The 17,777-nt window shown below is 35.9% G+C and overlaps 2 protein-coding genes across 3 annotated transcripts in view; both read left to right on the plus strand.

Moving 5' to 3' along the window:
* The window catches only part of cplane1 (ciliogenesis and planar polarity effector 1), an 88,872-nt gene extending 78,636 nt beyond the window's left edge, over window positions 1-10,236 (plus strand). The window contains exons 48-53 of the mRNA XM_056261409.1: window positions 2,812-2,922; window positions 4,262-4,425; window positions 4,512-4,614; window positions 4,646-4,671; window positions 5,283-5,476; window positions 9,954-10,236. Coding sequence (XP_056117384.1) covers window positions 2,812-2,922; window positions 4,262-4,425; window positions 4,512-4,614; window positions 4,646-4,671; window positions 5,283-5,476; window positions 9,954-10,091 — 736 coding nt within the window. The 3' untranslated portion in view covers window positions 10,092-10,236. The remainder of the gene's footprint in view (window positions 1-2,811; window positions 2,923-4,261; window positions 4,426-4,511; window positions 4,615-4,645; window positions 4,672-5,282; window positions 5,477-9,953) is intronic.
* A 976-nt stretch (window positions 10,237-11,212) lies between these two features.
* The window catches only part of LOC130094888 (WD repeat-containing protein 70), a 125,718-nt gene continuing 119,153 nt past the window's right edge, over window positions 11,213-17,777 (plus strand). The window contains exons 1-5 of one of the 2 annotated variants that reach the window (XM_056261418.1): window positions 11,213-11,286; window positions 12,475-12,528; window positions 12,621-12,704; window positions 12,778-12,862; window positions 15,581-15,774. In XM_056261418.1, coding sequence (XP_056117393.1) covers window positions 11,262-11,286; window positions 12,475-12,528; window positions 12,621-12,704; window positions 12,778-12,862; window positions 15,581-15,774 — 442 coding nt within the window. In that variant the 5' untranslated portion in view covers window positions 11,213-11,261. The remainder of the gene's footprint in view (window positions 11,287-12,474; window positions 12,529-12,620; window positions 12,705-12,777; window positions 12,863-15,580; window positions 15,775-17,777) is intronic. The other variant, XM_056261417.1, reaches the window with a different exon arrangement.

Genomic DNA, 17,777 nt, shown 5'->3' on the forward strand with positions numbered 1-17,777 from the left:
TCTGAAAAATATTGTATGGTAGTCAATGGCGAGAGACAACAAATAATTTTTGATCTCGTTTGAATTGTGCCCTGAATTACACATATGATGTTTGTCAATTTAAAAGATACATTTAAAGTCAAGAAAGTCGCAGTTTGATGTAAAACTTTTGAGGTATAAGACTGTGAAAATACGTAATTACAAAGACTACAAACCCCAAAGGCGCACATTTTCTCTCAATGAATGAAGCTAACTTTACTGAAGCTAACTTTACTGAAGCTAACAAGCTAACTACTGAAGTTAACTTTACTGAAGTTAACTTTACTGAAGCTAACTTTACTGAAGCTAACTTTACTGAAGCTAACAAGCTAACTTTACTGAAGTTAACTTTACTGAAGCTAACTTTACTGAAGCTAACTTTACTGAAGTTAACTTTACTGAAGCTAACTTTACTGAAGCTAACTTTACTGAAGCTAACTTTACTGAAGTTAACTTTACTGAAGCTAACTTTACTGAAGCTGAAGCTAACTTTACTGAAGCTAACTTTACTGACGCTAACTTTACTGAAGATAACTTTACTGAAGCTAACTTTACTGAAGCTAACTTTACTGAAGCTAACTTTACTGAAGTTAACTTTACTGAAGCTAACTTTACTGAAGCTAACTTTACTGAAGCTAACTTTACTGAAGCTACTGAAGCTAACTTTACTGAAGCTAACTTTACTGAAGTTAACTTTACTGAAGCTAACTTTACTGAAGTTAACTTTACTGAAGCTAACTTTACTGAAGCTAACTTTACTGAAGCTAACTTTACTGTAGCTAACTTTACTGACGATAACTTTACTGAAGCTAACTTTACTGAAGCTAACTTTACTGAAGCTAACTTTACTGAAGTTAACTTTACTGAAGCTAACTTTACTGAAGCTAACTTTACTGACGCTAACTTTACTGAAGCTAACTTTACTGAAGCTACTGAAGCTAACTTTACTGAAGCTAACTTTACTGAAGTTAACTTTACTGAAGCTAACTTTACTGAAGTTAACTTTACTGAAGCTAACTTTACTGTAGCTAACTTTACTGTAGCTAACTTTACTGAAGCTAACTTTACTGAAGCTAACTTTACTGAAGCTAACTTTACTGAAGCTAACTTTACTGAAGCTAACTTTACTGAAGCTAACCTTACTGAAGTTAACTTTACTGAAGCAAGCTAACTTTACTGAAGCTAACTTTACTGAAGTTAACTTTACTGAAGTTAACTTTACTGAAGTTAACTTTACTGAAGTTAACTTTACTGAAGCTAACTTTACTGAAGCTAACTTTACTGACGCTAACTTTACTGACGTTAACTTTACTGAAGCTAACTTTACTGAAGCTAACTTTACTGAAGCTAACTTTACTGAAGCTAACTTTACTGAAGCTAACTTTACTGAAGCTAACTTTACTGAAGCTAACTTTACTGACGCTAACTTTACTGAAGCTAACTTTACTGAAGCTAACTTTACTGACGCTAACTTTACTGAAGCTGAAGCTAACTTTACTGAAGCTAACTTTACTGAAGCTAACTTTACTGAAGCTATCTTTACTGAAGCTATCTTTACTGAAGCTAACTTTACTGAAGCTATCTTTACTGAAGCTAACTTTACTGAAGCTAACTTTACTGAAGCTAACTTTACTGAAGCTAACTTTACTGAAGCTGACTTTACTGAAGCTAACTTTACTGAAGCTAACGTCTGTCAGTGTTTCTATAGTCTTGCGTTATAATCGTAACGTTACGCCGTCATGCCTGAGTGTTTTGTACCAGACTGCACACACACACCAGCAGCGGATCTCGCTCGTTGTTTCGCTTCCCGGGAGATGTCGTTCATTGAGCGATTTTTACACAAAACTAAATGTCACTCTTCTGTTTTATAACAAACTGCGACTTTCTTGACTTTCAGAATTATCTTTTAAATTGGCAAACATCACATGTGTAATTCAGGGCACAGTTCAGACGGAATAAAAAGATAAGTTTTCTCTCGCCATTGACTACCATACATGTTTTTTCCGAAATAAGGTCCCATGAGCCGGAAGCGGAGGGGAGGGACTTAGGCTCTCTATAAAACGGTTAGTTCCAGTCCTTGATTCTGATTGGTCAATACTCACGATAAACACGGCTATGACCGCTTCACCCAACGTTGTATGTATCACTACACAACACCCCTAGCAACCACTCGTAGCAACGTAAACAAATGTTCTCATTGATATTGTTCATTGAAACTTCTAGAGTAGAGTATTGTGAGTAAGCGAGAGTACCTGCATTTACAGTAGATATAGCATTTTCCTTCAGGTCAGTCCTATATTCGTAATTATAAATCAGTTTGAATGTCTGCAGCGATATATTGTCCTTTTAACAGTTAACGTTAAGGGGTTTTCCAGTGCCCTAGTCATTTGTCTTCTCTGTGTTCACAACAAGTTTGTCCTTTCAATATAAAAGTCTTCTCAACTGACTGACTGACTCATAAAGAGAGTCTTTGCCGCCATCTAATGGTGAAATAATGTAACTTTTGTTGCTGTTGACAGTCAGGGACTATTTTTTCCAGCGGAAGGAAAGCTTTTAGTGATTTTACATCATGGAAGTTACATTGATACATATTTTTCGGCTTTAATATTTGTATTGAGTGGTAACCGTTTTACAAAAGCTATAAGGAACGAGAGGCTAGTGCTGAATCGTGAATAAGTCACCCGTGACCTAATTTCTTACATAAAATAGTGCATAAGCATGTGGATCGGGAGGCACCTATTCAGTGGTTTCCCACATGCTTCATTTCAATTTTATTATTCCCTGTGCTCTCAGGACGGTTCTTCAGGAGCATCATGAACAGAGAGCTCGCGACGCCTGCAGTCTGATCACTGACCTGCTCACCACACCACTGAACCTTCCCACAATCCCCCACGACACGCTCAGGTCAGTGCCATCTGTGTGATCGCCATGGGGAAATCCCAGAGTCAAACTGGGAGCTGGAAAATGAGACGTTTGAGAAGTTTATCTATGTATCCTTTTTTTTTTTTTACTCTTTTAATTCCTGTATCATCTTTGTACCTCTTTTAATTAATTCCTTTTATAACGGTTTTAATTTTCCTTGCTTTTATTTTCTGATTATTTTAATTCCTTTCAGTGTAAAGCACTTTAAATTACCATAGCGTATGAAATGTGCTATATAGCTATTTTAAAGAAACGGCTGAAGACGCATCGTTTTCGGCAACACTTGATCCATTAATACTAACTCTTCTATACGGCACATCCAGGAACTTAACTGTCAATTTCGTCCCGCCCCTTTTTAGGGGAAAACAAACTAGTGTTCCCATAGACTTTAATACAAAAGAAAGGCACAAAGCAACGTCCGTGCACAGCCGGCAGGCGTGAATAACTTAAGAAATCACTCATATAAAACATGTCAAGTAATGATATGTCCACCCTGCCTGCCATAGAGCGTGAACGATGCATACACAAACTTAATTTGGTCAATTTAAAAACATGTCCCTTCATTCTCCCAGCGTCAAATTGGTTTAACAACCCCACCGAATGGGGTTATATACATTATAAGATATATTATAATGTATATTATAAGACATAATACATTTAAAGAATGTTTACTTTCAAAAACGAATTTAAATCATTCACTCGATGAGGTACGACTACGAGTAAGTGTCCGGGTTATACACCTCTGGCCACTGGGTGGGGTTGTTACACCAGTTTGACGCGGGGAGAATGAAGGGACATGTTTTTAAATTGACCAAATTAAGTTTGTGTATGTATCGTTCACGCTCTATGGCAGGCAGGGTGGACATATCATTACTTGACATGTTTTATATGAGTGATTTCTTAAGTTATTCACGCCTGTCGGCTGTGTACGGACGTTGTTTTGTGACACTATTTTGTATTGAAGACACGCCTAAAAGTGGGCGTGAATCTGTTCAGAGACATTCTGTGACGTAGTGCATATTCTATATCTATTTAAAAACAAAAACTGCGTTAGACTAAACTGGGAAGGGTCATAGCACTTGCATATTGTGATCCTATTGTTAGTTTAACTGCTTCTATTGTTCTCATTTGTAAGTCGCTTTGGATAAATGTAAATATAAATAAACTTGCTTTACTGTTCCGTCTGTGCAACGCCTTCTGCAATTAGTGATGCATCTTTACAGGAACCTTTTGGCAACTCTCTGTGTTTTTGAGACGGAGCCAGTGTTTAGTTTTGGAGACGTACCACAAATCACGCTTAATATCCTTCCCTGTGTTTCAGGAGCAGAAGTCAAGCCTCTGGGAAAAACAAGAGGGTTCCCAAGAACCAGAGCGGCCCACACAGACGCTCGGCATCTTCTCTGGGAAAGACTGTTGTGCTTCAGGGGAAATCTGCGGGAAAAGCCCACGGCTCGCTAAACCAGAGGCTCGGGCTGCACAGACCAGGTTCATGTCGTATAATGGACTGATTTCATTTATTAATGGTGATCGTGATCATTTTGAAAACTTTCAATCTCACGTTTCACATGCAGCCAGTGATCTTCCAGGCGATCGGCTATCCCAGGTCACTCGGCGTGGGATGCTGTCCGACCTGAGACCCAGACAAGGGACGAAGAGCGCTCATCAGAGTATGCCGTTTCTGAATGTGTTTGTGTGAAAATATCAGAATCAGAATGAGGTTTATAGACAAGTGTAAATTTGTCTTAAACAAAATACAGTCAAACCAAAAATTATTCAGACACGAGATATAATTTGTGATATTTTTTTACTAGTGTGTGCAGGACACTATAGTTCATTTATGTAAATGAGGAGAGCAAAATAAAGTAAACTGTGACATATTATAGCCAAATATTCTTCATACAGTGACTACCAGTGACATTTATAAACATTTGTTGTAATAATAAAAATGATTCCTCCACTTTGAGCTGATCATGTTTTGCTGAAGTGTGTTTTCTGTAATTGCTAATGCTCTTTTTACACACAGACTGAACAACATGAAGCATTGCTTGGTCACTGGTTGAGCTAAACTGGTATTATCTAATTGTGTAGTTAAGTTTAACAGCTGACAGATATTCAACATAATTCATGTGTGAGAGTCTAACAGAAGGACGGACAAAACCAGTCAAATATCCACTGAGTTCTGCTCATATTTTATTACCATTTTCTAAACTATAGCGAATAAACTGATAATGTGAGAAATGTTGAAGGAGTCTGAATACATTTTGGTTTGACTGTATGTATATTTACACAATAAACAAAACATACAAAATATGTATGTACGGCATAATCTCTATTTATGCAAGCATATATGCAAATATACAACATTCCTTCATATATTCTCATTTGTTCTTCTGTTGTGATGAAAAATGGGTTCCACACGCCTACAGCAAAACCGAGAGTAGTGAAAGAGAGAGATCGGACGCATGTGGAAGAAAGAGACGCAGAGAGTCCAGATGAGCACAGGATTCCTCTGTTGGAGGATCATGATATCAGACAGGTGAGAAGTTCACCAACACTGACAAATGTGACTCACCAATCTAATAAGATTGGTAAGATCGCTATATAAATGAGGATGACTAATAAAGCTGCCTCTATAGGTGTCCTTAAAGGGATAGTTCACCTAAAGATGTAAACTCTGTCAGTAATGACTCTCCCTCATGTTGTTCAACCCCGTAAGACTTTCGTTCATCTTCGAGACACAAATTAAGATATTTTTGGTTAAATCTGAGAGCTGGATCACTCCTCCATAGGCTTCTAAGGGATCGAAACTTGCCGGCCCAGAAAAGTTATTAAAGACATCGTTAAAATAGTCCGAGTGACGACAGTGGCTCAACCTTAAGTTTATCAAGCGACGAGAATACTTTCTGTGCGCAAAAAACAAATTCACGTAGTGTAACAGCGCAGCGCTTCTGGTTGTACGTCACACACATCACACACATGACCAGCGTCGGCCAATAGTGAGCCTGTGTGTGACGTACACCAGAAGCGCTGCGCTGTTACACTATGTGAACTCACTCGAGGCCCACAGAGAAGGGAATGAATAGCTGAATAAAGTCGTTATTTGTTTTTTGCACACAGAAAGTATTCTCGTCGCTTGATAAACTGAAGGTTGAACCACTGTCGTCACTTGGACTATTTTAACGATGTCTTTAATAACTTTTCTGGGCCGGCAAGTTTCGATCCCTTAGAAGCCTATGGAGGAGTGATCCAGCTCTCAGATTTAATCACAAATATCTTAATTTGTGTTCGGAAGATGAACGAAAGTCTTACGGGGTTGAACAACATGAGGGAGAGTCATTACTGACAGAGTTTACATTTTGGGGTGAACTAACCCTTTAAGCCTCTGGTTGTCATTTTAGATCAAACATTTTAACCCTCTGGGGTCCTTCGGCCCAAATGGACCCGAAGCATTTAAATATATATATTTTTTAAATCATTGCTTTATCGGAATGGTCCGAAATTTGGTGACTTTGTTGGTACTTGGCATATGAACACCCCAAAAAATTGGGGACAGGATTTGAATAGTCTAAGTGGTTGTTAAAAAAAATAGTCACACTCAGGACCTTCGGGTCCAAATGGACCCGCATAGGAAATGAATGGGAAATTGGCAAAAATGTGAAAATACAGAGTTATTTTGTGCGTACAAACTACAAATCAGCCACGATCCAGAAAAAAAGCACACAACAGTGAAGGGGTGAATCTATAAAACATCAAGAGTGCAAAACAGACACATCCACACACACACACACACACACACACACAAACACACTTTTATACACATACACACTAATAAATTCAGATTACATATGGGTTTTGAATTTTTAAAATGCTCAGTTTGTCCACCAGATGGCATCCATCTCATTTCAAAAATTGCTTTCATGAGGCCTAGGCTTGACTCTAAAATGAAATACAGCTTTAAAAAATAAAAATAAAATAAAAAATATATTTTTTAAATTTCTATTATATTCAATGGGGAAAAAATGGGTCATAATTTTTGCATTAATATTAATTATAAATCATTTTTATTTTTGAAATTATCTCAAAACACCAAAAAAGAAAAGAAAAAATATTATAAAAAACAAGTAAAAAAAAAAAAAGATGATTTTTTAAAAATAAATATTAATCCCACCCTTCCGGCCCATTTGGACCCGAAGGTCCTGAGTGTGACTCTGAAATGAAGGACCCCAGAGGGTTAAAGTGAAAAATTCATCGAAATTGTACAAAACTTGGTACAAAAGCAAACTTGGAACACATAAAAACTGTGGACATAATTAGAAAAGGCTAAATGGCCAAAAGTTATGACCAGAAATGAATGGGGAATAGGAAAATCAGATTAATTTATTGGGGGTACAATCTACAAACCAGCCACAATTAAGTATTCTAAATGTGTATATATATACACTCACCGGCCACTTTATTAGGTACCCCATGCTAGTAACGGGTTGGACCCCCTTTTGCCTTCAGAACTGCCTCAATTCTTCGTGGCATAGATTCAACAAGGTGCTGGAAGCATTCCTCAGGGAGTTTGGTCCATATTGACATGATGGCATCACACAGTTGCCGCAGATTTGTCGGCTGCACATCCATGATGCGAATCTCCCGTTCCACCACATCCCAAAGATGCTCTATTGGGTTGAGATCTGGTGACTGTGGAGGCCATTTTAGTACAGTGAACTCATTGTCATGTTCAAGAAACCAATTTGAAATGATTAGAGCTTTGTGATATGGTGGAAGTAGCCATCAGAGGATGGGTACATGGTGGCCATAAAGGGATGGACATGGTCAGAAACAATGCTCAGGTAGGCCGTGGCATTTAAACGATGCCCAATTGGCACTAAGGGGCCTAAAGTGTGCCAGGAAAACATCCCCCACACCATTACACCACCACCACCAGCCTGCACAGTGGTAACAAGGCATGATGGTTCCATGTTCTCATTCTGTTTACGCCAAATTCTGACTCTAACATCTGAATGTCTCAACAGAAATCGAGACTCATCAGACCAGGCAACATTTTTCCAGTCTTCAACTGTTCAATTTTGGTGAGCTCTTGCAAATTGTAGCCTCTTTTTCCTATTTGTAGTGGAGATGAGTGGTACCCGGTGGAGTCTTCTGCTTTTGTAGCCCATCCGCCTCAAGGTTGTGCGTGTTGTGGCTTCACAAATGCTTTGCTGCATACCTCGGTTGTAACGAGTGGTTATTTCAGTCACTGTTGCCCTTCTATCAGCTCGAACCAGTCTGGCCATTCTCCTCTGACCTCTGGCATCAACAAGGCATTTCCGCCCACAGAACTGCCGCTCACTGGATGTTTTTTCTTTTTCGGACCATTCTCTGTAAACCCTAGAGATGGTTGTGCGTGAAAATCCCAGTAGATTAGCAGTTTCTGAAATACTCAGACCAGCCCTTCTGGCACCAACAATCATGCCACGTTCAAAGTCACTCAAATCACCTTTCTTCCCCATACTGATGCTCGGTTTGAACTGCAGGAGATTGTCTTGACCATGTCTACATGCCTAAATGCACTGAGTTGCCGCCATGTGATTGGCTGCTTAGAAATTAAGTGTTAACGAGCAGTTGGACAGGTGTACCTAATTAAGTGGCCGGTGAGTGTATATATATATATATATATATATCCAAGTGCAAAACCTAATAAAAGTTAGTAATTATGTTTGAAAATACTCATATAGGCATCTAGGTAGTGATGGCAATTTCAAAACACTGAAGAAATAGTACAAAATAATAAAGAAAAAATAACATTGAAAGAAAATATAGTACATTAATTTCATTAAAAAAATATATGTTTATTGACCTAATGCTCTATCTGGTATTAGTGTGTCATGTGGAGACTTGCAGTGTTTATAAGCAGTGCTGACAGAATCTGTTCCTTGAATGCATTTTGTTTGTTTTTGTTTCCATGTTTTGTAAATTTAGTAAAAAAATAATGGTAACACTTTACAATAAGGTTTTTTAGTTAACATTAGTTAGTGTATTAACTAACATGAACTAACCATGAGCAATAAATTTGTTACAGTATTTATTAATCTTTGTTAATGTTAGTTAATAAAAATACAGCTGTTCATTGTTTGTTCATGTTAGTTCACAGTGCATTAACTAATGTTAACAAGATTTTAATAAAGTATTAGTGAATGTTGAAATTAACATTAACAAAGATTAATAAATGCTGTATAAGTGCAGGTCATGCTAACTAATGTAGTTAACTAATAATGTAAACTAATGAACCTTATTGTAAAGTGTTACTAAAATAAAATAATAATAATGAAATGATTGCCAGAGGGTTACTTTACTGTACTTTATTTTATTGTTTATTTTTACAGGGACAATGTACAATTAAGAGTAATTACACCAGAGTTAGCTAACAGATAATTTACATCTGCTGTCCCTGGGCAGGTAAACCCATAAAATAACATACAATATTACTTATACACCACATAAAACTTCACAATACATATCTCCAGGAATATAACATTAACAAAATCAGTATGAATGGTAACACTTTATTTTACAGTGTCCTTGTTACATATGTTACATGTACTTATCGTAGTAAATTATGCATAATTACACGCAACTAACCCTCAACCAAACCCTAACCCTATAGTAAGTACATGTAGTTAATTATTAATACTCAGTACTTAAATATATAATTACACTGTAACAATGACACCTTAAAAATAAAGTGTAACCCAAAGAATTTACAATAGATATTATCATTAGTGGTTGCAGATTTGTTCAGATAGTAGCCAGTGTTTAAGCTGTCAACGCTTCGGATGTTTATGGGCAAGGAAAAAACAAGTAAGAAGGGTTATAAATAATGTTTAATTTAATTTAAAAAAACATTAGGCACCATCTTTCTCACTCCGCTGGCTAAGGCAAGTATACAGTACAACATGATACTAGCATTGTGTTCTGCACACACGCCTTATTGCACAGAAGATCATGTGATTGTTGTACTTCTCCAGGCCGATGAATCGTTCATAAACGCGGATCATCTGCGAGATCTGGATCTGGACTCTTTCTCTCAGAGCACCGGTAGCGTTCTGAGCAAACTGGACTGGGCCGCCATCGAGAGGATCGTGGCCGAGGACGAGCAGAACTGAAGAGGTGTTGCACACAGAACCGCCAGATGTTGCGCAGCTGTTGACTGTGAAGGATTGTGGTATTCGTGTATGTGTATCATTTGTGTCTTGACTGTTTGAGTAAGCTGTCGGCACAGATTTGTGCGGAATAAACAAGAATCTCTCACAGGTGCGTTGTTGGTTTTCTTCCACGTCGAGTCATTTCTGGACGCCCGACAGAACGCAGAGCTCTCCACAAACTACAACAAGCCTTCAGTGTCTTTTACATTTAACATTAGGTTCTAATGTGTAATTGGTAAAACTGTACAATAAGGTTTCATTTGTTCACATTATTAGTAAACAAACTAATACTACTACAACATTTGTTAATCTAATTTCAACTTTTACTCATACATTTTTAAACCAAAAGTAGCCACGCCCCAAACTCCCCACCTAATTGTATTTTTATGAACTAAAGATGAATAAATGCTGTATATTGCTCATTGTTAGTTAGGTATGCATTGAGTAATGCTAATGAATGGGACTTACTGTAAAGTGTTCGTGTAATTTATGGTTGAATTTGTCTTATTGCATTTCTAAGATTTGTTTATTTGACAATCCTTTAATAAAATACTGTGAAACGGAAGATCTCATATTTCCCAGTTATTAATCACATCCATGTCATTAAAAATTATACCTGAGCTGAAATATTGTCAAGCACAAATTCTATGAAGATATATAATTGTTTGCTATTAATAATAGCGGTAACACTTTACAATAAGGTTCTGTTTGTTAGCATAAGTTAACAAACTAACAATAAACATGACTTTATTGTTTATTGACAAAATGTACTAATACGTCGAAAGGTGTGTGAACATATTACCTTATTATTTAGATAATAATTAGTTGGAATACAATCGTGTATTTATATTATCAGCTTCATAAGTAACAATGGATTTTGGATAAAAAATACAAGGTACAAAATAACAAAAAAACGGGACAATACAAGGGAAAAACATTTATTTATGGTCAAATTATTTATCATTTTCTATTTATTTATTTCTAGTCAAATTATTAAATATTTTTATTCCGTATGAAAATACTCCGTAAAAGCTTCAAGACAAACATTTCTCAAAAGTAACCGAGGACTTGTATTCAGAAGAGACTTTTATTTTGACTTCCGGCGTCCCGGAAGTGTCCGATATTATTGTCATGGCTGATCAGAGCAGTGATTCTGGTAAGTTTGTGAGTTTTATACGTGTTTTATAAAGTGTTTCTCTCTTATAAGTGAGATGAATGTGTTTAAACTGCAGGGCAGTGTTTTGCTGAACGCTGTGATGGTTTAATGAAGTTAGATACTGTCAGAGCAGCCGTTATGATGATCTGAGGCTCCTCAGGCACATGTGATTCTGAACATTATTTATTAATAATTCAAATATAGGAGCCTTTAGCCTTCGTTTCTGTCACTCATTGACTGCCGTATGAGTGAATATGTTTGCAATACCATGTTGGTTGGGCTTGTACCATGGTATCACTATGGTATTCGTTAAAGTGCCCTAGATATACTACACTAACACCAAACACTCGATATAATGCCATAATAATTCGCTATTATAATTGGCATATAGTTTGTATTTCTTTTGTAAAGGTAGAAATTATTCTCTTATTTTCCCTTTAGATTATTATTATTATTTAATCAGTTTTATGTTGTGAATTTTTGCCTATCACCCATAAACTATTCATCGCTGTAAATAAATACATACACAAACTTTATATATTTTTTTTATAGAAAAGTAATAATAGCAATAGAAATTCCAAAAATGAAACTCTAATTTCCCTCTTTAGATTATTATTAATAATTTTTTATTTTATGAATTTTAGCCTCCCACATATATTCATCATTCAAAATAAACAAATATACCCTGAAGTTCTTTTTGATAAGGTGATAGTAAAAATTATGTTGTTATAATAATAGAAAATCTAAAAGGAAAATCATATTTTACCTTTAGATTATTATTAATTTGTCATTTTATACATTTTTGCCTACAAGCCATAAATTATTCATCATTCAAAATAAATCAATAAATATACTTTTTATGAAGGTAGTAATAGAAATTCTGCAACAATATAAATAATAGATATTCTAAAATAACACAATAATTCCCCCTATAGATTATTATTAATATTATTTAATAACTGTTGCCTAAAACCCATACATTATTCATAGTTTAAAATAAACAAATAATGTAATAATCTTTGTAAATTGAAACTTAAATTTGAACTTTAAATAATATTATTATTTGTTTATTTATTTAATTAATTTGTATTTTATAGATTTTTGCCACCCATAAATTATTCATCCTTCAAAATAAAATAAGAATTCCTCTAGATATGAATGCATTGTATTGTGTTCTGTGATTGACAGGTGACTCCAGTAACGATGCAGACATCTCGTCAGTCATGGGCTTCTCTGGATTCGGTGAGTGTTTCAGCTCAGATGTCACAGAAGCAGGAGTGTGTGTGTGTGTGTCAGAGTCACATGATCACTTGTAATATTTCTTTGGCTCTCAGGAAAGAAAGCTCGAACCTTTGACCTGGAGGCCATGTTTGAGCAGACGAGGCGGACGGCGATCGAGAGAAGTCAGCGAGCTTTAGGTCAGTGTGATTATTCACCTGTGATTCAGTCTCAAAGACGCCATTTTAACCTCGATCTTCTTCACCGTCACAGAAGAGCGGCAGAAACAGGAGGTTCAGGAGAGCAGCGGCTTCCGGCCCGTCGGCGTCAAAGAGAAACCGTCCGCATCCACGTCCAGGTAACGTCTTTATTCAATGAGCGTTCAGCTGAAATTTAAATTTAAATGAAAATTTACTCCATTTACTCACCCTGGAGTCATCCTAGGTGTACAAGACATTCTTCTTTCAGACGAATACAATCAGAGTTATATTAAAAAATGTCCTGGCTCTTCCAAGCTTTATAATGGCAGTGAATGGTGCACTTATGCACTTATATGCACTTTTATGATGGACAGATAGATGCACTTTTATGATGGATAGATGCACTTTATGATGGACAGATGCACTTTTATGATGGACAGATGCACTTTTATGATGGATAGATGCACTTTTATGATGGATAGATGCACTTTTATGATGGACAGATGCACTTTTATGATGATAGATGCACTTTTATGATGGATAGATGCACTTTTATCATGGATAGATGCACTTTTATCATGGATAGATGCACTTTTATCATGGATAGATGCACTTTTATGATGGATAGATGCACTTTTATGATGATAGATGCACTTTTATCATGGATAGATGCACTTTTATGATGGATAGATGCACTTTTATGATGGATAGATGCACTTTTATGATGGACAGATGCACTTTTATGATGGACAGATGCACTTTTATCATGGATAGATGCACTTTTATCATGGATAGATGCACTTTTATGATGGATAGATGCACTTTTATCATGGATAGATGCACTTTTATGATGGATAGATGCACTTTTATGATGGATAGATGTACTTTTATGATGGATAGATGCACTTTTATGATGGATAGATGCACTTTTATGATGGATAGATGCACTTTTATGATGGACAGATAGATGCACTTTTATGATGGACAGATAGATGCACTTTTATGATGGACAGATAGATGCACTTTTATGATGGATAGATGCACTTTTATGATGGATAGATGCACTTTTATCATGGATAGATGCACTTTTATCATGGATAGATGCACTTTTATCATGGATAGATGCACTTTTATGATGGATAGATGCACTTTTATGATGAATAGATGCACTTTTATCATGGATAGATGCACTTTTATGATGGATAGATGCACTTTTATGATGAATAGATGCACTTTTATCATGGATAGATGCACTTTTATCACGGATAGATGCACTTTTATGATGGATAGATGCACTTTTATGATGAATAGATGCACTTTTATCATGGATAGATGCACTTTTATCACGGATAGATGCACTTTTATGATGGATAGATGCACTTTTATGATGAATAGATGCACTTTTATCATGGATAGATGCACTTTTATCACGGATAGATGCACTTTTATGATGGATAGATGCACTTTTATGATGAATAGATGCACTTTTATCATGGATAGATGCACTTTTATCACGGATAGATGCACTTTTATGATGGATAGATGCACTTTTATGATGGATAGATGCACTTTTATCATGGATAGATGCACTTTTATGATGGACAGATAGATGCACTTTTATGATGGATAGATGTACTTTTATCATGGAAAGATGCACTTTTATCATGGATAGATGCACTTTTATCATGGATAGATGCACTTTTATCATGGATAGATGCACTTTGATGGACTTCATAACAGAAACGGCCATTCACTGCCATTATAAAGCTTGGAAGAGCCAGGACATTTTTTAATATAATGTCCAGTGTTTCCCCTACCATTTTTTTGGGGGGGCGGCCCCCCCTAAAATGCTGACGAAATCCAGTCATAAAAAAGGAATTTAGTGTGTATCGCGGAATTTCATGGAATTTGTAAATTTGAGGAAAAAATAGAAAGCAGTTCAGTACACTTGAAATCAAATCGCGATGTAGACTAGTGTGTGTGAATATTAAAACACAAAGACTATTTAAATGCGAATCCTGCATGTTCTGTGTGAATGAATGGTGCCGCCGACGCGCAGTTTCATTTACCACACACACACACACACTCACACACTGAAGCACGTGTGACGCTTGCGCTGTTTTTTGGCCTATATGAAGACACAAATGCATGAACTTCCTCTCAGGCTCTAGATCCACTCTGAAAGTCACTTCGTGATCATTTCACCGCTTCATTTGAGAAAAACTATCATCATGACATAAACACACAGAAACTCAAAAGGTACTTAACGGCAACCCGTCAAAATAAAAGTTCGGTTTAACTTGACAGAAATATATTACTGTTGTACATTAGAATTTAGATATGTCCCAATGTAATAATACACTAACACTAATCCAAATAAATTATCATCAAAACTGACATTTTTAAGGAATAATCCATGTTTTAATTTTAACAGTGAAGCTCATTATGCAGCAAGTTATTTGGCAAAAAGTTTATTTAATTTCATATGATTAAAATTGATGATAAATGATACAATTTGTGTTTTATGTCTTCATTTTATTACCAGAAAAAACACAACACAGAATTAGTGTGACATTTTTTTTCATATATTTTTTTTAAAAAGTATTGTTTAATGATTCATAATACATTATTTTAATTAATTAGACATGCTTTTTGATTGCAAAAAAAAATTACACCACGTATCCGTAACACGCCCGCTCCGCAACACTAGCAGTCCCCCCCCCCCCCCCCTGAAAAAAATCCTAGGGGAAACACTGATGTCATATACACCTAGAATGGCTTCAGGGTGAGTAAATCATGGCGTAAATTTTCATTTTTGGGTGAACTATCCCTTTCAGCTCAGTCACCGTGTGTCTCTCCTGTGTTTGTGTGAACAGGAAACAGGAAGCTGAGAGTGACAGTGACTCTGATGTCATTGGCCCACCGCTGCCTCCTCAGGAGGAAGAAGAGGATGATGATGACGATGATGATGTTGTCGGACCTCCACTTCCACCCGGATACAAGCGCAGCAGCGCTGACAGCGACGATGATGATGATGATGATGAAGATGATGATGATGAAGATGATGTAAGTGTATTTTTCATCTTTTTACTCCCATGAACATATTCAATGGTTAGTTTATATTATATACAGTCAAACCAAAACGTATTCAGACTCCTTCAACATTTCTCACATTATCACAGTTTATTCGCTATAGTTTAGAAAATGGTATTTAAATATGAGCAGAACTCAGTTGATATTTGACTGGTTTTGTCCGTCCTTCTGTTAGACTCTCACACATGAATTATGTTGAATATCTGTCAGATGTTAAATTTAACTACACAATTAGATAATACCAGTTTAGCTCAACCAGTGACCAAGCAATGCTTCATGTTGTTCAGTCTGTGTGTAAAAAGAGCATTAGCAATTACAGAAAACACACTTCAGCAGAACATGATCAGCTCAAAGTGGAGGAATCATTTTTGGTCCCGATTTTTTATAAATGTTATTGTTAGTCACTGTATGAAGAATATTTGGGTATAATATGTCACAGTTTACTTTATTTTGCTCTCCTCATTTACATAAATTAACTAGTAAAAAACATATAAAAAATGATATCTGGTGTTTGAATAATTTTTGCTTTGGCTGTATATTTACTTCACACAAATTAAGTTGTTGCTTTAAACTCTGATGCTTCAAAAAGATGAAAAACTAATCCATATGAATGGAGTGATTTAATCCAAGTCTTATGAAGTCGCTCGACCGCTTTATATGATGAACAGACTTAATTTAGGCTTTTATTCAAACATAAACAACGATTGTTTTGAAGCGTCCGAGTTTTGGCTGAACAGACTGTCAATGGAGCGACAGAAATTTCCCAGATTTCATTAAAAATATCTGATGAATTACTATTTAATGTTTAACAGCATTTAAATCAACTCGATTTACTTTAATCCTTGTCTTATGAACTTGACTGTTATTGTTCTTCTCTCTTATTTTTCAACCACGTCATGTCCTACAGTCAGACATTAGTCAGACTTTCCGCTTTGTTTCACGATGAAATGTGTCATATTATAGAAGGAAATGTGCTTTTTGACCTTATTTAATTTATTTGGCTTGGGGGCAGGAGTACTGAAGTCTTTGAATGAGATTTTCATCCTTGTCGTCATCTCCATTTTTTTTTTTCTGATGGCAGTATGATTATGAGTGCTATATGATTGAGTGCTATATGATTATGAGTGCTATATGATTATGAGTGCTATATGATTATGAGTGCTATATGATTATGAGTGCTATATGATTATGAGTGCTATATGATTGAGTGCTATATGATTGAGTGCTATATGATTGAGTGCAATATGTTGAGTGCTATATGTTGAGTGCTATATGATTGAGTGCTATATGATTGAGTGCTATATGATTGAGTGCTATATGATTGAGTGCTATATGATTGAGTGCTATATGATTGAGTGCTATATGATTGAGTGCTATATGATTGAGTGCTATATGATTGAGTGCTATATGATTGAGTGCTATATGATTGAGTGCTATTTGATTATGAGTGCTATATGATTATGAGTGCTATATGATTGAGCGCTATGATTGAGTGCTATATGTTGAGTGCTATATGATTGAGTGCTATATGATTGAGTGCTATATGATTGAGTGCTATTATATGATTGAGTGCTATTTGATTATGAGTGCTATTTGATTATGAGTGCTATTTGATTAGGAGTGCTATATGATTAGGAGTGCTATATGATTATGAGTGCTATGATTGAGTGCTATATGTTGAGTGCTATATGATTATGAGTGCTATATGATTATGAGTCCTATATGTTGAGTGCTATATGTTGAGTGCTATATGTTGAGTGCTATATGATTATGAGTCCTATATGTTGAGTGCTATATGTTGAGTGCTATATATTGAGTGCTATATGTTGAGTGCTATATGATTAAGGGAGCTATATGTTGAGTGCTATATGATTATGAGTGCTATATGATTATGAGTGCTATATGATTATGAGTGCTATATGTTGAGTGCTCTATGATTATGAGTGCTCTATGATTATGAGTGCTCTATGATTATGAGTG

The sequence above is a fragment of the Rhinichthys klamathensis genome, unplaced genomic scaffold, assembly GCF_029890125.1.
Source record: "Rhinichthys klamathensis goyatoka isolate OS25496 unplaced genomic scaffold, OSU_Roscu_1.1 h1tg000182l_1, whole genome shotgun sequence".
NCBI lineage: Eukaryota > Metazoa > Chordata > Actinopteri > Cypriniformes > Leuciscidae > Rhinichthys > Rhinichthys klamathensis.